General features: G+C 44.0%; 1 protein-coding gene across 1 annotated transcript; it reads left to right on the forward strand.

Annotated features, from left to right (window-relative positions):
• Nucleotides 1-10: 10 nt before the first annotated feature.
• Nucleotides 11-20,232, forward strand: LOC138822047 (polycystin-1-like protein 1; the record flags this gene model as incomplete). Its single annotated transcript, XM_070014558.1, has 8 exons — nucleotides 11-248; nucleotides 771-850; nucleotides 2,953-3,084; nucleotides 10,543-10,645; nucleotides 11,962-12,083; nucleotides 16,695-16,819; nucleotides 18,433-18,503; nucleotides 20,058-20,232. Coding segments are annotated over exons 3-8 (699 nt in total), but the record flags the coding sequence as incomplete, so codon positions are not given.
• Between the last annotated feature and the right edge of the window lie 57 nt (nucleotides 20,233-20,289).

A 20,289-nucleotide genomic window follows, 5' to 3' on the forward strand; every position in this document is an offset into this window, starting at 1 on the left:
ATAATATGCAAAAGTTCTGTTCTAAAACTTGTGTGCCTAGAGAGTGACTGTGAGTCACTGCAGTGAATGCTGCGCTGAGGGCTGGACATGGGTGAATAGTGAGCCTCAGGAGGAGGAGGCTGCAGATCTCATCTACTGCTGTTGGTCACCACAGATTTCACCTGTGCATCCCAGAGAGCTGCCAAGTGTGGGAGAGCTCAGAGAAATACACAAGCTCAGGAGAAGGCACTGTGCTGGTTTTTGTCATGGTAAGGTTGAGTAAGGTCAAAAAAGAGCAACTTAGAACAGAGGAACAACTCAGATAGCTGCATTTGGGAGCTGAGCTGTGATTATGTAAAAATAGGAGATTGTAGAGTACTGTTCATAATGTCAGGCCCACTGACAGCCCCTTACCTTGCCTGCCTGTCCTCAGTCCATTGGGCCTTTTTGGTGCCACATCCATTTGGTGTTTATGGGGATTTTTTATGTGTGCTGTTCTTAGGGGTTAGACTCAGCCTTAGTTTTTGTTTTGTTTTGTTTTTCCCCTCAAGGCCAGCACTGTACCACTTAAGCCACAGCTCCACTTCTGGCTGTTTTGTGGCTGTGGAGATAAGAATCTCATGGACTTTCCCCCTGGGGCTGGTTTCAAACTGCGATCCTCAGATCTCAGCCTCCTGAGTAGCTAGGATTACAGGCATGAGCCACTAGTGCTTGGCTTCTGATTATTTTTGATCTTGTAGTTGTTCATCTGTATCTGTTCATGACAAATGTTTTTTCACTTGTCTTCACAGTCCATCTTTGTGACTGCCCTTGTATACAAGGTGTGTTCCTCACAGTCCAGTTTTGACTGCTAAGAGATTCAGAGCAGATGGTATGTTTTGGTCTGTAAGCCTGTGTGTACACTACATGATGAACTAAATGACAGAGTTCTACCAGTTCCAAGGTTCACACTTTGGTTACTTGGAGTCTTAATTCTACAGGAAGCTGAGATAATGCAAATAGTTATATACTAATCAAACTAAAAATTATGTACACTAGAACCTAATAAACTCCCCCAGAGAATATAAATGTTGTGTTTTTCTTAACAAATATGTTGGAACAAGTTAACTACAACTGTGGTTATGTTAATAGCCTCATAATTTTTTGTTGGCCACATTTTTTTTCAAATCAGAGCTTCACACTTGCAAGGCTGGTGTTCTACCATTTGAACTATACCTCTGCCCTGGTTTAATTTTTTGTTTTCCTGATAGGATCTCATGCTTTTGCCCATATTGGGCAAAATCTTTGACTACAATCTTTTTACCTATGCCTCCTGCAGGCATGAACTGTAACACCCTGCTTGTTCTCCCAAATAGTCTTTTATTGCCCTGGGTACCCTTGAACCTCCATCCTCTTATCTCTGCCTCCTAAATAATGGATTATAGACATGCTATATGATGGCCGCTCTGTCCAGCCATCATAATATTATGTTTTGTTTTGTTTTTGGTTGGTTGTGGGGCCTGAACTCTGGGCCTGGGCATTGTCCCTTAGCTCTTCAGCTCAAGGCTAACACTATCACTTAAGCCACAGCACCACTTCTGGCTTTTTCTGCTTATGTGGTGCTGAGGAATTGAACCCAGGGCCTCATGCATGCAAGGCAGACACTCTTATCACTGAGCTACTTTCCCAGCCCCATAATGTATTTTTTAAACATTTTAAAGAACACCTTAAGATTTGAGGAAACATTTTGTCCTTATATTCCTATTACATATTTTTCTGTACACTGAACTTAGAAATATTTTGCAGAATAAAATATTTTCATAGTTCTCCATAAAAACGAAGAACATTCCACAATGCACAAATGAAATGTTAAAAAGAACTCATATTTTACTCACATAGACTAAAATAAACTCTGAACCTAAATACCACTAAACTAAAACAATAGCCATAAATAATCTCCGTGATATTAACTAAAACATCAATAGCCATAAATAATCTCCATGATATTTAATATCTTCAGCTTAATTTTTAATGTTTCACCGGTGAATATTGAGTAAAAAAGCTCTAGAAGATATTTCAGAGATTCCAATACCTTGATCCTGACAATTCCTGGCAACTATTTTGAGCTTTAAGACAAGTAGAGTGATCAATTATGAGATGAAGAAATACCCTTGAAAATGAGACCACAGCCACTTAAAAAAAAACTTTGTATTGCCAGGTGCCAGTGGCTCACACCTGTAATCCTAGCTACTCAGAAGGCTGAGATCTTTGCTAGGCAGTGAAGTCAGTGAGACTCTTATCCCCAATTAACCACAAGAAAACCAGAAGTAGTGCTGTGGCTCAAAGTGGTAGAGTGCTAGCCTTGAGCAAAAGAGCTCAGGGACAGTGCCCAGGCCCTGAGTTCAAGCCCCACAACCAATAAAAACAACTTCATGTTTACCTCAATTCCATTAGTTGCTATTAAAAAAAAATCCTATTGCAACTCAAGGGGATATCATAGTATGCTAATATACTAAAATAAACTTTTCCCCGTTGCTTTTTGGCAGTAGTAAGTCATATAAACATTTTTTGTTTTCTTCAGTTCAATATTTTAAAAATATTTTTTTTCTTTTTTTGGGGGAGGTCTGGTTGTGAGGCCTGAACTCTGGGCCTGGGCACTGTCCCTCAGCTCTTCAGCTCAAGGCTAGCGCTCTACCACTTGAGCCACAGCGCCACTTCCGGCTTTTTTCTTTTTGCTTGTGTGGTGCTGAGGAATTGAACTCAGGGGCTCTGGCATGCAAGGCAAGCACTCTACCACTAAGCCACCTTCCCAGCCCCTAAAAATAATTTTTATATAAAGGTGAGATACAGAGGGGTTAAGTTATATGTCAGGTAAAGAGTACATTTCTTTTTAGACAGTGTCACTCTCCCCCTCACTCTCCCAGTTTTTCCCTCCCATCCCCACCCAAAAATTGTTTAATTCATTTTTAACATACATAATGTATTTTTTGGAAGGGAAAAATCAGTGATCACCGAAGCACACAATGCTGAATAGTGATCATCCTTCAATCAGTGCTGTTTGTGACTGCAGAGAGAGCACTTGCATGGACAGCTGTTCTACACACCAAGGTGGCCAGAGGACCAAAGGTGGGTGGGGACAGTTTATGGAAGTGTTTGGATATTGAACTGTGATTTTTAAATTTTTAATTAATTTATTTTTTGGTCATAGGGCCTAAACTCTGGACCTGGGTGCTGGCCCTCAACTCTCCAGCTCAAGGCTAGCGCTCTACTACTTGAGCCACAGTGCCACTTCCAGCTTTTTCTGCTTATGTGGTGCATGCAGGGCAAGCACCTTTCCAGCCCCATGAACTGTGAATATTTTTATTTGGAAGCCATTGAGAAGCATGGAAACTTATAGAAGAGATGGCTATCATTCATAATCCAAGCATTATGACAGACAAAGTTACCAAGTTTCTTGTTTTGTTTTCTTTTGGGGGGTTATGGATTGCACTCTCTACCACTGAGCCACATTTCTGCTCTAAAGCTTTCAGAGTTGGTCTCAGACATAGCTACCTTGAAAGTTAACTTTAAAGTGTCCCCTGATAGCCAGATGCTGTTGTCCCATGGCTGTAATCCTAGCTACACAGGACGCTGAGATCTTGAGGATTGCAGTTGAAAGCCAACCTGAGCAGGAACAGCCATGAGACTCTTACCTCCAGTTAACCATCCAAAGCCAGAAATAGAGCTGTGATTCAGGAGCACCAGCTTTGAGCAAAACTAAGGGACCGCCCCAGGCCCCAAGTACTGGCATAAAATAAAATGTCCCCTGATGTCCTTCCATTATGAGTCACATGCTATTTTAGTAACTCGATGTGCTATCTTGGAGTTACTGTTGACCCTCAAAGTGGTTTGTATTTGTCTCCGGTAGTTTCAGATCAAAAACATCACAGAGGTAACTCTATCCCCATGTTTGATGAAGGGGAGGGGAGGGGAAGAGTGTTTGTTTCCCAGTGGTGATCCTGATAGGACGATTGCCACAATATGCAAATAAGTGTGGGAAGGCCAGTCTCCAGGGCATCAAGACCCCTTGGCGGACCTTCTACCTGCACTCACTTGCTCAAAGCCATCTGTGGTTTGATGAAGAGCAGGAGGCCCCATGGGAGCAAGTCACATGAGGCTGAGGTGGTGGGCAGTCACTGGAGCCTTGGCCCTGTTCACCTTGGTGCAGTCTACTCCAGGGGTCAGCTCATTGGATGGTGAGTTTCACATTCTCCCAAGGTCTTAGAAAGGTCTTTCTTTTTTGCCATCCTTTAATCATCCAAAGTTGTCTGATGGTCTGAGTGTGTTGGGATCCTGAGTGTTGTCTGTGGGAGGGGGAGGGTATTAATAGAAACTTCAGAGTATCTGAAGATAGTTCATGAGTAGCTTACCACCAGCTCCTCTGGAAACAGAATGCAGATGAGAGTGATTGGCAGTTTTGCTAGCTGAGAGGGCAAGTGTCCACTTATGCAAATGTTCATACAATGAGAGGCGGAGGATAGTGATGCTTCAATTCCAACAAGCTGCAGTAGAAGGTGAGAAACCAAAGCTTACTGGTTGAAAGGTAATAATAGTTAGAACTAGGGTCAACATCTGAGAAGCAGGCTGGTACCCATGGCTCATGTCTGTACTCCTTGCTACTCAAGAGGCTGAAATCTGAGGATTGCAGTTCAAAGTCAGTCCAGGCAGATAAACCTATGAGACTCTTCTGTCCAATTAACCACCAAAGAGCTGGAAGTGGAGCTGTGACTCAAGTAGAGCACTAGCCTTGAGCAAAAAAGCTGAGGGACAGCACCCAGGCCTTGAGTTCCAAGTTGATTCCTCCTGGTAAGCATCATTCTAGAAATATTTTCCTATATATTTAACATATGCACTTGTCTAAGTTGGAAATATGATATTTCTTCCCTGCCCCAAAAAGGAACTCAATATCATGAAACCCCAGCCACACATCCTAAAATGTGGGGACCCATTAGAGGTCAGCTCCCAGCTTCCCATCTGGAGAACTCCATGCTATTTTTTTTCTTTTTTTTGTGTGTGTGCATTTTTTATTGTAAAAATACTGTACAGAGGGGTTATAGTTACATGAGCAAGGTAATGAGTACATTTCCTATTGAGCATTGTTGCCTCCTCTGTTTTTCTCCCTACCATCCCTTCCCTCCCACCTACTCCACAACTCCCCCCCACTCCCCCTCCTCCTGACAAAGTTGTAAAGTTCATTTTCAACATAGTGTCTTGTACATATCATTGTTATTGTACCTCTATTTAAGCATTTTGTTTTTTCCCTTCCCCTCCCTGAATTAGAGCAGTGTATATACAAGAGCAGGGCGCCAACATCAAATACAGTGAAAACAGGAGTTATACCGTGGGGGAGGAACAAACAAATGAAAAAATCACATGGTACATTATAAATATGTTAGAAACAATAGCAAGAAAGAAAAAAAATTGTGTCCCTATCTTGGGGTTCATTTCACTTAACATCATCTTATATGGTCATATGTACACAGCTTTTGACCTTTTCTGCTTGTCCTACACAAATAAGGGAAACCATGGGACCTGATTCTTTGGTCCTGGCTTACTTCACTTAATGTAGCTTTTTCCAAGTCTTTCAATTTCCTAACAAATGGGGCACTGTCATTCTTTCTGATGGAGGCATAGAATTGTATTTTATATATATATATATACATATATGCCACATTTTCTTGATCCATTCATCTACTGAGGGGCATCTGGGTTGTTTCCATATCTTAGCTATGGTAAATAATGCTGTGATAAACATAGTTGTGCTGGTAGCTTTAGTATGGCCTTGTTTGTGATCGTTTGGGTAAATGCCCAAAAGTGGGATTGCTGGGTCAAAGGGGAGCTCTATGTGAAGTCTTTTGAGGAACCTCCATGGTGCTTTCCAAAGTCGTTGAGCAAGTTTACACTCCCACCAACAATGCAGTAGGGTTCCCTTCTGGCCACATCCCCTCCAGTATCTGTTAGAGTTCTTGATTCTAGCCATTCTAACTGGGGTGAGGTAGACTCTCAATGTTGTTTTGATTTGCATTTCTTTCATAGCTAGAGAGATTGAGCATTTCTTTTTTTAAAATTTTTATTTATTGTGAAAATACTGTACAGAGGGTTTACAATTACATGGGCAAAATAATGAGTTGAGCATTTCTTCATGTGTCTATTGGCCTTTCTTATTTCCTCTTCAGAGAAGTTTCTCTTTAAGTCTTTAGCCCACTTATTTATCGGGCAGTTGTTTCTTTGAGGATTTGTTGTTGGGGGATTTAATTTTTTGAGTTCCAAGTATATTTTAGATATGAGATCCTTGTCCATTGTATGGCTAGTGAAGATCTTCTCCCAATCTGTGGGCTTTCTATTGATCTTGCTAGCTATGTCCTTTGCCGTGCAGAAGCTCTGCAGCTTCATGCAATCCCATTTGTCCAACCTTTCTTTGATTTGTGGTGTTTCTGGGTCTCTATTAAGAAAATTTCAGCCCTCCATGCTATTTTCATAGCACCTATTCCCTTTTCCTCACACTGTGAGTTGGGTAAATAAACATGTTTGCATTTTTGCTTAAAGGATTAGAACTCTTTAAGCAATGTTACCACCTTCTAGTGGTAATTTTCATCCTTTGAACTCTGTGCATATTTAAGCATCTCTCAAGTTTTCCTTGGAATAAAGCAGAGCTCAACTAGACAAAAGTATCAAGGCAGCAGCATCAAAAAGGAATCAGTAAGTGTGAAATACAGAATTTATGGTTCAAAGAATATGTTAACAAAAAAGCTAGGTGCCCGTGGCTCACTTCTGTAATCAGGGCTACTCAAGGAGGCTGAGATTGGAGCATCGTGGTTCAAAACCAGCCCAGGCAGGTCACTCTGTGAAACTCTTACCTCAAATTAATCAGCAAAAAAGTAGAACTGAAAGTAGAACTGTGGCTCCAGTAGTAGAGTGTTAGCCTTGAGCAAAAGGGACAGTGCCCAGACCTCAATAGGTCAAGTCCCAGTACCAAAATAACAACAACAACAACAACAAGCTTAAACAAAGCTTAAAAAAAGGCAAAGGAGAAGTGGGTAATTCCAGAAGGATTTCTCACAGCACTCCTTCCAGCCTGGGTTTCTGGCTTTGCATATTAATTTTATCCAGAGTGCAAAAAGTTTCCTTTCTGGGGCTGGGAAGGTGGCTCAGTGGTAGAGTGCTTGCCTTGCATGCCAGAGGCCCTGGGTTCGATTCCTCAGCACCACATAAGCAAAAAAGAATAAAAGCCGGAAGTGGCACTGTGGCTCAAGTGGTAGAGCGCTAGCCTTGAGCTGAAGAGCTGAGGGACAGCACCCAGGCCTCGAGTTCAGGCCCCACGACCGGACCCCCCCCCAAAAAAAAAGTTTCCTTTCTGCCTTTATTAAGGTTAGAAGGAATCCTGGATTCTGTCCAGTCTTGGATGGTTCCTTGATGAGGATTTTATACAATGGTCTTTTAAAAGGGACCGTGTTTTAGAAGCCATTTTGCTAACTTTGTCCAAAACATTTATACTTGAAATTGCTTTTAAAACTCCACAAGATATTTTCCAGCTTGCTTGTTCACTGTGTCAGTGAACCTCTGTGTGGGCCGCCTCTGTCCTGTGTTTCTGGTTGTACCAATGACGCACACAGCAGATCCCAGACCAGGAAGACTCAGGCCTTGGGTGTGGATAATCAGCTGACTCCATTCTCCAACATGTTGTCCACAGCCCTGATGGGAAAGAGAGATGGGTTGTTTAGCCTAGTCCATCCAGGCCACCAGAACATTCAGTGACAATGGAGAATGTTCTGTGTCACTGCAGCTGACAATTAAATCACTGCAATTAGCTAATAACAAAGAAACAAATTCTTTTTTGGGTTGTTTTTGAGTTTGAGGTTAGTATCATCTGCCCAAGAATACAGACCTGACTGAAAACCTAATTCGTGTGTGTGTGTGTGTGTGTGTGTGTGTGTGTGTGTGTTAGTACTGGGACTTGATCTTGTGTGTGTGTGTGTGTGTTAGTACTGGGACTTGATCGTGTGTGTGTGTGTGTGTGTTAGTACTGGGACTTGATCTCAGGGCCTGGACATAGTCCCTTGCTTTCATGCTCAAGACAAGTGCTCTACCGCTTGAGCCACAGCAATACTTGCAGCTTTAAAAAAAAAATCTCTTTGAAAATAAGAATCTCTTGGATTTATCGGTCTGGATTGGTTTCAGACCTTGATCCTTAGATCTCAGCCTCCAGAGTAGCTAGGACTACAGACATGAACTGCTGGTGTTGGTGCTGTTCAATTCTTATTGAACTTCCAGTGAATTCCAGTATTCCCCAATGGCTGTGGCTCACTTACTGCACAGGACAGTCATATTTCTTCTCTTAATGATGTCACATTCTTTGGTCCTTATTATTTCCTGGTTAGCACTACTGGCTTCACAGTCCTTGAATTTAGGCCATCATTCTCACTCCATACATCCCTCAGGCAGAGGAAAGACACCTGAGCAAGGCAGGACATTGTCTCTGATGGGAATGTGTATAGATGGTCCCACCCCTACAAGTGGATCCATGCAGGTGTCTTTACTCATGGACTTGCTTTGTACATGAGGCTTTAGATTTGTTGGTTGGGTGTCGGAGCGGTCCACGGGGTTTTAGAGAGGGTTTTGTTTGCTTTCTAACAAACTGCAATCTACAAGCCCCAGGACTGACACACAAGGAAGAAAAAGAGGAGGGGGAGGGGGATTGGGAGGAGGGGGGGAGGAGGAGGAAAGCATGTCACTAAAAGTACACATTTTCCCAGAGCTCTTTGATTTTACCCTAGAAAACAGGAGGTGAGCATCAGGGGTGCTGACGGGCAGGGTGGGGAGTCTGGAGACCACAGTTAGACTGCCTAAATCAACAGCAGGTTTCTCTCACTCTCCATGGGGCGGAGGCTTCTTTTGCTTGTCCCATAATCCACACAGCAGTGGCGAAGTTTGAGTAAACACAGGATGCAGATGTGTTTGCCAGACTCTGAAGGTTTACCCAGCAGCCCTTTGCTTTCCCATCTGAGTAACTCAGACCAAAACCATTCCACTTTACTGAGCAGCACACTGGTCTCCAATTTCTAAATAATTCTAGAAAGATTAGCTAATTTTCTAAGTAAAAGGCAAAAGAAAACTTAAGTTGTGCCTGGTCACTTCACCCCTGTAATCCTAGCTACATAGGAGGCTGAGATCTGAGGATCAAGGTTCAAAGCCAGACCAGACTGGAAAGTCTGTGAGATTCTTATCTCCCAGTGCACCACCAAAAAGCTGGAAGTTCAAGCTGTAGCTTATATGATAGAGCACCAGTCTTGAGAGAAAAAAAAAAAAGCCAAGCAAGAGCACAAGGCCCTGAGTTCAAGCCCCAGTACTTGCACTCAAAAAATAGAAAGAAAAGCAAGTTGTATAAGTTGAGCAAATGTTGATGTCAGGAATTAGGGGAACTAACAAGGGCTGTAAGCACTAGGGGAATGTTTTATAGTGGAGAGGACCTGGCCCAGCCTCCGGATTGCAAATGAAGAAATGGGATGAGCAGTGCAGAGAGGAGTCCCTGCCCCTCCCTGTTTCCAGGAGAGGGAACCAATGGAAACCATTGGGAAACCATTGGAACCAAGGGAAATAATGTGCCCCATCCCAGGATCTTCCCTGGAGTCTACCTTGTGAAGAGCAGGCTAGAAGATGACTCATGATTGAAGGATAGACCCCCACCCTATTTTCCCAGGTGCATACTGATGCCAGGCAAAATCCCAGATATGAGAGAACTTGTGTGATGTGGAGGCAGGGCAATCCACCTAAGCCCAACTGTAAACATCCCATTGTGGGCCCAACTGAAAGGCCCCCACCTTCCTTGACCTGGTGGCTTTTTCATTAACCTCTGCCTCCTTGCTCGGACCTCCTATAAAAATCCAGCGCCTGTCCCAACTCTCTGACACAACCTCTAAACCCGCGGGAAGGTCTGTGCCTCTCACTGTTCCTCAATAAACAGTCCTTTCCCATTGATGATCGAATCTGGCCTATTCCTTTTCCATTCTCCTCCATTTTCCTAACAATAATAATGATGCTGATTCTGATGTTGGTACTGCTTAGTTTTTTCACTCAAGGCTGGCACTCTACCATTTGAGCCATACCTCCATTTCCAACTTTTTGCTTGTTGATTGGAAATAAGCATCTCATAGACTTTCCTGCCTGGACTGGCTTTGAACCTCAGTCCTCAGATCTCAGCCTCCTGAGTAGTTAGGATTACAGGCATGAGCCATCAGCACCTGATTTGGCCTATTAAAATAAAAAGCAGTTAGACTTTTTATGATCATTGGCAACCTTTTCTTATCAGATTTCTCTTACTTTCAAATGCAATAATTCTTTGAAGAGCAATTTATTTCAAGAATGTATGAATAGATAGCTACTTAAATAAATTTTTCCCTCCCAAGAAGACAGTTGTCCATAAGTGTGGGGGAAACAAAAATTGTTTCTGATTAGAAAAGTATTGGAGCATGGTTATTTTTCCCCCTCTGTGTTCCAATATGAGGCCTCAGTACAGAAGTTGTAAACATTAAGTGCCTCTACTTCCAGGAGATGTGAGAAGAAGCTTGTCTGATGACCAGAGTATCCAGGATCACCTGGCACAGGGTGTGGCAGAGGTCAACGCCAAGTGCATCTCCACAGACCAGGAAAGGTGAGCCAGTACTGTTCTTGGGAGAAGTTGATCGACTGCATCTTACAACAGAAATGTTAATTACACCCAACTGTTCTGGCTTAGATGTGAAGTCCCGGTGGGGTTCGGATGAACCATCTAGAAGATTCTAGTAGTTTTGGGAGACTGGTGGATGTAGGTCTCTGGGGACAGGTGTCTTGTCCTGGTCCCTCCCTTCTCTGTCTCTTTGCTATCTCGATGCCACAATGGGAGCTGCTCTGTTCTAACCTCACCTCCCATCATGGCCAGGTGGATCTTTTCTCCTTTATGCTGTTTATGTCAGGTATTTTGTCACAGGGATGCAAGTATAACTACTCAGAGTCCAAGTCAGAGGAAGACATATGAAGTTCTAACTTCCCAGTCAACATATCAAGTATGTTTGTTACTAGAAAGTATAGGAGTGCTGAACTAACAGTCCTTGCATCTGGCAAGAGAAGAATTCAAACAAGACAAGAACCTAGGACACAGTGATGGAAAAGCTTACTGGAAGAGCAAGATGGCAGAGAAACAGCCATCTTGTGCTGCCTTCAACCATCTTCTGTTGTCTTCCTTGTACAGAGCTGGGTGTTAAGTTCCATAATGAGGAAGGAGTCCTTGAAAACTGCTTTCTGATTGGTGGCTCTCCTTTCCACTTCCTTCCTATTTACTATACGGTCCTTATTTCCTCATTCTCTTGGTCCTCTTACTTCCTCATTCTTGTAGTCCTCTACCTCTATTTCCTTTTTTCTTTTATTTTCTTTCTTTCTTTCTTTCCCCCTTCCCCCCAGTCCTAGGGCTTGAACTCAGGGCCTGGGCACTGTCCCTGAGCTTCTTTTTGCTCAAGGCTAGCACTCTACCACTTGAGCCACAGTGTCACTTCTAGCTTTTTCTGTGCATGTGGTACTGAGGAATCAAACTTGGAGCTTCATGCATGCTAGGAGAGCGTTCTATCATTAAGCCACAGTCCTAGCCCATGCCTCCATTTCCTTGTCTGTCAGGTTTGAGTATATCAGCTTCTCCTGCCATCTGCCAGCTGTGTAGGCTACAGTCCTCTGCCAGCTTTTCTATGTCAGCTATATCACAAGGTCAAATTTTAAAGAAATCAGTGCCCAGAGTACTGTTATTTCTGTGCTTATCTGACTGTGCAGGTGGGAAGGATTTCGAACTGCTCTGAAGGAATTTGGGAACGTTTGGAAATGCAGACTAGAGAAGCTATCACATTCTTAATAAGAAGCAGAAGTGTGGATGTGAATGGAGGGGCTGTGATTAGTGATGGGGCTTGAGTTCATTCCCCCCCCTCCCTTTATTCCTATGCTTAGGTGTCTGCAGGCTGCTTGCTGTCCTTCCTTCTGTGGCAGGAGCCCTGTGAGGACTGAGGAGAGCCAGGATCTTCATCTTTGTACCTGTGTGCTTAGCCCCTTCTGCTGCAGAAGACCAGTTGGTAAGGCCTTGGGAAAGGGTACGACCACCACAGTATGGCCAAGGTCACCTGTGAGCTTGCTGTGTTACATCTGTCTACCAATGAGAGGGTAGAGCAGCCCACCCAGCCTCATCCTGGAGGGAGGCAACCTTGGGGTTTGAATCCCTGTCTGAACCCTAGCCTATGCTCATCCTCTTCCACTGGGAGGGGGAGGTCTCCCATCCTGGGGTTGGGATAATAAATACAGGTTGCTGATATAGAGGCAACAAAATTTTATCTCCATCCTCATAGGGCCCCTGCTGGACCTACAAATTAGATTGACATACGATAGATTAATGGGAGAGAGAATTCATATCTGTTTACAGTAGATTTTACATGGTCTATCAGTCCAAATAAGGAACTGAAGACCTAAAGGAGCATTTAAAGCCCATTACTCATAGATGGAGTTGGACAGAGAACATAAATGCATAAGGTATTCAATATGACAGGCCTAGGGATGGAGACTCTCGCCATGGATCAAGCCCTGGAAGATAAGGGCTAGTTACTCAAGCCCATTGGAACTGAATTCTGTAGGCCTCAACTTCCTGTCCCAACTTCCTGACCATGATTAGATGTTGCTTTTATTTCTAATACTATTCACATGGAAATTATTATGGTCTGCTTTTAAGAACCAGGACAAAGGTCACAGTGATCTTGCACTTGAGACTTTTTCAAGGGTCTTTAACTTAAATAGTAAACATGCCAGGGTAGTATATTTTAACACTCTCTCCCCCTCTCTCTCTATGTGTGTGTGTGTATACACAGACACAGACACACGATACACACACATATATCTATCTATCATCTATCTATATCTATATCTATATCTAATCTTTCTCTGGCTACCCTGGACTTTGCTAAAGGAAGGGTGAAGCTATCACCCTCAGGGGTACCCTGAGTCTAGAATGGGGTCCCCAGAGGCCAGTGACTGGAATGTTCAGATTCTGGGAAGTGACTCCCTGAGCCCAAGTATCTGTGTAGGTTCTTAACTCCTAAACATAAAATAATGTTTCTATTATTATTATTATTATCATCATCATCATCATTATTTGAGGTGCTGGGGATCAACTCCAGGGCATTGTAAAGACCAGGCAAGTGTCTAAGACTGAACTATTTTCTATATTAGGGTTTTTTTGTTGTTGTTGTTTGAGTTTGAGGCTGACCTTGATCCTGCCTTATCCTTCTGAGTTCTGGGATTATAGGTGTGCAGCACCACGTTTGGCTTTTTTTAATTAAAAAATAATTCTGATGGTTAATTGCTCATATTCTCTTTTTAAGTTACTTTACTGTTATAAATGTGATGTATAGAGGGATTAAAATCACATGAGTCATGTACTGAATACATTTCCTTTCATACAGTGTTTTCCCTTCTGCCCATATTAAGTAGAAGGACTCTGTGTGTGTGTGTGTGTGTGTGTGTGTGTGTGTGTGTGTGTGTGTGTGTGTGTGTGTGTGTGTGTGTGTGTGTGTTGATATGGAGCTTGAACTCAGGGCCTAAGTGTTGTTCATTAGCCTTTTCACTCCAAGCAGGCACTCTCCCACTTGAGCCATAGCACCAGTTCAGGCTTTTTGATTGTTAATTGAAGATAAGACTCTCATGGACTTTCCTGCCTGTGCCTACTTTGAATGGTGATTCTCAGATCTCAGACTCCTGAGTCAGTAGGATTACAGGTGTGAGCATCAGTGTGCAGCCTTAAGTAGAAATTTTGAGCTCTCAACCTGGGTTATCCATTTAATAGATCTGATGACTCCTAAAAATATTTATTTATTTATTTATTTATTTTATTTATTTTTGTTGATCCTGGGGCCTGAACTCTGGGCCTGGGCATTCTCCCTCAGCTCTTCAGCTCAAGGCTAGTGCTCTACCACTTGAGCCACAATACCACTTCCGGCTTTTTCTGCTTATATGGTGCTGAGGAATTGAACCCAGGGCCTCATGCGTGCAAGGCAAGCACTTTACCGCTGAGCCACCTTCCAAGCCCCTAAAAATATTTATTTTTAAAGGAAATGTCAGACATGTGTCAGCTTGTTTGAGGAAAGCAGTCTTCTTTAGTGATTTATCAGAGAAATGGAAGACAAGTTACAATTGCTCAATTTTTTTTTTTTTTTTTGTCGGTCATGGAGCTTGAACTCTGGGCCTAGGTGCTGTCCCTCAGCTCTTCAGCTCAAGGCTAGTGCTCTACCACTTGAGCCACAGAGCCATTTTCAGTTTTCTGAGTGGTTTATTGGAGATAAGAGTCTCATGGCCTTTTCTGCCCAGGCTGGCTTTGAACTGTGATCCTCAGATCTCAGCCTCCTGAGTAGCTAGGATTATAGTTGTGAGCCACCAGTGTCCGGCAGTGGCTCTTGGCTGAATTCTGGGCCTGGGCACTGTCCCTCAGCTCTTCAGCTCAAGGCTAGCACCCTACTGTTTGAGCCACAGCATTACTTCAGCTTTTTTCTGCATATGTGGTGCTGAGAAATCAAACCCAGAGCCTCATACATGCAAGGCAAGCACTCTACCACTGAGCCAACTTCCCAGCCCTGAGGCTCACTTTTAAACATTTTCTAAACATCTTCCCTCATAGCCCATTTTAAAACATTTTCTAAACATCTTTCCCCATAGCTGTACCAAGTTTAAGCCTGTGGTTGGAAGCTAAGGTTTGAACTGTGTGTGTGTGTGGGGGGGTGTGACAATCTTGGGGCTTGAACTCAGGGCCTGGGCACTGTCCCTGGGCACTCTACCACTTGAGCCACAGCTCCACTTCTGGCTTTTTGGTGGTTAATTGGAGATAAGAATCTCATGGGCTTTTCCTACCCAGGCTAGTTTCAAAGTGTGATCCTCAGATCTCAGCCTGATGTGCTGTTAAGATTACAGATATAAGCCACTAGCACCCAGTGGAGTTTGAACACATTTTAAAACAATGCTTGGAATTCCAGCTTTATGTTATTTTTTTCACTTGTATTATGATAAGATGATATTAATATACTCTACTCTTGAAAGAAAATAATGAACTCAGCTCAGAATCTTTAGATTACTTAGAGATTGTCCTAGGAAGCTTAGAAAACTCAGGAGATGTTGAATATCAGTGTCACTGCCCAGTGGGGTGACCATGTGTAAGGGATTTGAAACAGCCCTCTGGATGGCCCAGTCTTGTCCTGGTGAACTTGAAACCCTGCTCCAATGTTCACAGCAGCTGTAAAGTCTCTAATTTCCTTCCTGAGAAAGCAAAAGGTGTCTTGGGGTTCTCTTGTGACTCATCAGACAAAATTTGTCAGAGCTGAGCAAGCTCCTTGACCCTCATCATCCTCCAGTCTCTCCTGCCACTCATCAGGCTCTAGGGACAAGGACCCTTTGAAAAGGATGTGCGGTGGAGACAGAGAAAGCAGTACCCTGAGAACACTATGTGGTTCTTTCTAACCCTCCTCCCTTACCTCTCCTCCCCTTCTTCTTCTCTCTCCCCTATCCCTCTTCCTGCCCCTCCTCTCTTTCTTCTTCCTCTTTCTCCTCTCCCTCCTCTTCTTCTTCCTCTTCCTCCTCTACCACCTTCTCCTTCTTCCTTCACCAGTCCTGGGGCTTGAACTCAGGACCTGGGCAATACTGTCCCTGAGCTTTTTTTTTTTTTTTTGCTCAAAGTTAATGCTCTATCAACTGAACCCCAGCTCCACTTCCAGGTATTTTTTGATGGCTAATTGGAAATAGAAGTCTCCCGGGCTGGGCTGGGAAGGTGACTCAGTGGTAGAGTGCTTGTCTTTCATGCATGAGGTACTAGGTTCGATTCCTCAGCACCACATAAGCAAAAAAGAAAAAAGTCAGAAGTGGCGCTGTGGCTCAAGAGTGGTAGAGCACTAGCCTTGAGCTGAAGATCTGAGGGACAGCACCCAGGACCAGAGTTCAGGCCCCATGACTGGACCAAAAAAAAAAAAAAAAAAAAGTCTTCCAGGCTTTCCTCCTTAGGCTGGCTTCAAACTGTGATCCTCAGATCTCAGCCTCTTAAGTAGCTAGGATTATAGGCATGGGCCCCTGCAGGAAATGCCTTCTTTAGTTTTTGAATCCTTTCAAACACCCACATAAGTAGAGACCACAGTGTCCTGAGAGCCCTGAACCATTCTTAGCTTCCACTGTTGTCTGCTTGGCAAGGCCTTCCTTCCTTCTCACCTGCAATCTGTGGTCACAGCCAGGTGGCCAGTGGGATCATCCTGGTGTCAAACTTGAGGATATCCTTGTTGGTCTTCCTGTTTGTTCCTTCACCTTCCCCCGTTCCTCTGGATTACAGTGTCCACCCCTTTTCTGCCCATCGCTTAGTGAACCCCCTCACTCTCATCATCTCAGGACCCAACCCTAGGAGTATCACTCCTCCTGTGTGCCAGGGCTGGTGTGTCCAAGGTCATCTCTAGGCTTAGGTATGCCTAAGTCATTGTAGACAGAGATTCACAGGACAGGGCAGCTGGTCAGCACGTATCCCAAGGATGTCTGGCTTCATAATTGGCCTTTGTATCTCCAGAGTGGCCTTGCCTTCTGCATAGGGTCTTGTCCTTGACCTAGAGTCTTGTCCGTTGCAGCCCTCACCCTCCTGCACATTGCCAACTGCCACATGTGTTCTTCTTCTGTAGAAGTCCAGCCAAATCCTGATTTCTTTGTGAGTGACAAGAAGGAAAGCCGGCCTATATGGACTCGGGGAGGGATGGCCAAAGCTATGGAGTCACAGACGCCATATTTGCTGCATCCTCTAGAGAAGGTATGCCTTAACCTACACTGGGTTACTTTGTGTCCAGGGAAATTTGGCCTTTTCTCCTGAGAACAGAATGCTTGTACCCTGCCTTTGGATTTCAGCAGGATTTCATCAGGCATGCTTTTACACCCTGGGTGTTTATATGGCTGAAATGGGTTGTAGTTCTGAAAGTTTCATTCTGTGATGAGAAATTTGAATTTCATGCTAGAGCCCAGAAGGCATGATGAAGGCATGCCTTCAGGAAGCAAAAAAAGCTGAACCTCACCTCCACCTATGACTCAATACATTGGCAAGGTTGCAAGCAGCCTAAGCACCAAAACACCAGGGGTTTGGGCTTTGTTTGTACTGGGGCTTGAACTCAGGGCCCAGTGCTACTTAAGAGCCTTTTTCACTCACTTCAGCACTATCACTTGAGCCTTACCTCCATTTCTGGCTTTTTGGTGGTTAATTGGAGATAAGAGTCTCACAGATTTTTCTGTCCAGGCTGACTTTGAGCTCTTATCCTCAGATCTCAGCCTTCTGAGTAGCTAAGACTACAAGCATGAGCCACCAGCATCTGGTAACACTGTTTTTTTTGTTGTTGTTTTTTGCCCCTAAGGTCTGGGCTTCTTGGAGGTCCATAAGTTCATTTATATCAGGAAGGCCAGGGTGGTGGGGTATGGAGCCTAGGGAAGTGACAGTATTCAGCCCTCAGGGTGGGAGGGAAGAAGGAGAGGGTTGCTATGAGGGACAGGGCAAGAAAAGATCAAAAGCTACCTGGAGTGGCCAGCTTTAAATAAGTTTGCACCTAGACCACAAACAAACAAGCAAAACCAATCCAGAGTAGTATTCGTCTTTCACATATGTGTGGAGAAATGGAGGAAATTTGGGCCATGAGGAAGGCTACACAAGGCAAAGCAGAGATGGCAAAGCCTCCCCTTTGGCTTTCCCTTACCCCAAGCTCTCAGCACGTAACAAGCCCCTGTCACTGACTGGAGTCTGGCCTCCCCTCCCAGCAGCTCTCCAGCCATCATCCTCCCTCCAGGTGCCTGGCCTCACTGGCACATGTCATTGTCACCTGTCTGGATGGGTCCTCCGCCTTCACCCTGTCTTCCCATAGCCACTATACAGTGGCCAAACAGATGCTGTGACAGCACTGGTCAGATGGAGCCACATCTGTCCACAACATTCCACCTCTTTCAGAACGAGAAAAGGTCCTGATCGGATCCTCTTGATGGTCACTAATTCTGAGGTCACTTCTGGTCCTTTTGGGGCCCGCAGGTCACTACAGTCCCATTGGCTTTGGTGACATTCGTCTAACAAGGCTGGGGTGTTCCATCCATTTCTGCTGCCTCTCACCTCTGTTCTGGGCACAGCTCCGAGTCTGAATTCCATTAGCGCAGTTAGAGTATCATATCTCAAAATGGCACAGCACAGCATCTGCCCTTCGTGCCCCTGTCCTTCCAAAAGCAAGCATTGCAGAACTGGCCTCTTCCTTGCTGCATTGTCTCTCAAACCCAGCACCCACAACACTACCATGGCCAGCCACTACTTTGGGAATGAAGAATTTTACTTTCTCAAATGTGCCAGGTTTTCCTAAGCACTTCTCATTTATTTATTTTTTTCCTCTCCCCTTGTAGAATAATTTGAAAACAAGTAGTAAAGCTGTGTTTGATGTTGTTACTAGAAAACCACCAGCTCTTCTGAACAGGTATGTCGACAAACCACAGCTCAGTCAGGTTTTGCTGAACCAGCAAATGACACAGGACTTAAGAAGAATCACAAAGTCAGAGTCAAGGTCTGTTTTGGGGTGGGGATGAGTTAGACACAGAGTCCCCATTCCTGATTTTTAAAATTAAAAACAAATAATTTAAAGCAATGTGACCTCAGGAAGTGCATTGGTCTCAGCTGGGTGCAAATAGCAGATACCATAAGGATGTGTAGTTCATGGTGCATAGTACAGGGACTTCAAAACAACAGCAATCGTTGTTGGACCGTGAGGACATTATGCTTTGGAAAATAAGCCAGTCACAAAAATGCAATTACATGAGTAAGGTAATGAGTACATTTCCTATCGAACATTGTTACCCCCTCCTTTGTTTTTCCCCTACCCTTCCTTCACTCTCCACCTTCCCAACTCTTCCCTCACCACCACCCCCAAGGTTGTAAAGTTTGTTTTCAACATAGTGTCTTGTATATCTCATTGTTATCATGGTTCAACCTGTATCCTTATTTCAGCATTTTGTTTTTTCCCTTCCCCTCCCCAAATTAGAAAAAATATACAAGATGCAGGGCACTGGAAGCAAATACAGTGAAAACAAGGGTTATACCATGGGGGAAGAACATACAAAAGAAACAAGAAAATCACATAGTACATTATAAGTACATTAAAAACAACAGCAACAAAGATAAAAACCTCTTGTGTCCCTATCTTGGGGTTCATTTCACTTAGCATCATCTTATATGATCATATGTTCATAGCTTTTGACCTTTTCTGCTTGTTCTAGATGTATACTAGTTATTGCAAATAACAGATTAAAATTTTTTAAATGTCATTTATTGTAAAGATGCTGTATACAGAGGGGTTACAGTTATATAAGCAGGAAATGAGTACATTTCTTGTCAAGCATTGTTACCCCCTCCTTTGTTTTTCTCCTACCATCCCTTTCCTCCCTCACTCCTCTCCCCCTAAAATTTTTACAATTATTTGTGTGTGTGTGTGTGTGTGTGTGTGTGTGTGTGTGTGTGTGTGTGTGTGTGTGTGAGAGAGACACTGGGACTTGAGCTCAGCCCCAGCTGTTACTCCACAGGACTGGCACTCTGAACCATGCCTCCAGTTCTTTTTGCTGGCTAACTAGAGATAATAAGATAATAATCTTACAGATTTTTTTCTACTTGGGCTGGCTTCAAACCACAATCCTCAGTTTGCAACCTCCTGAGTAGTTAGGATTACAGGAGTGAGCCACATGCACTCAGCTGGCTTTTCGTTTGCTTGTATGTTTTTCTTTTTTTACAGTAATCAAAAGCCAAATGAGCCAGGTGCCCGCAGCATTGGGTGCCTGTCTCTTAAGTGTTCAGTGATGTGCTAGACAGGACCCAGTGGGGACCAATGATTAAAGGCTTCCCCCAGGTTTCTTGGGCCTTGCTTCCAGAGGGCTAGCCTGGCCAGGCTGCCCACACCCTCTCTCTTAGCCTACCTGGTGCTGTTGTCCCCCCCCCTTCCTGAACCATCTTGAAATCTGAAGTCTCCACTTTTCTCCCACAGCTCCTTGGGCTTTCCCCCTGGCACTTCTTGCATCTCCTGCTGTCCTGCTTCTCCATCCAGCCCTGAGAGGATCCATCCCCTTGTGCAGTGTCCTCCTGGGGCCAGCCCAGCACAAGGTCCTGATCATACTTACAGCAGCCCCGCGGTCTGTTGCTTTCCTGTGTTGGATACTCAGACACCTCTAATTCCTGGGTTCTGTGTTCATGTGGTTTCTGGAGAGGCCTTTTGTCTG

This window comes from Dipodomys merriami, unplaced genomic scaffold (assembly GCF_024711535.1).
Source record: "Dipodomys merriami isolate MVZ:Mamm:240054 unplaced genomic scaffold, mDipMer1.0.p SCAF_98, whole genome shotgun sequence".
Lineage (NCBI taxonomy): Eukaryota > Metazoa > Chordata > Mammalia > Rodentia > Heteromyidae > Dipodomys > Dipodomys merriami.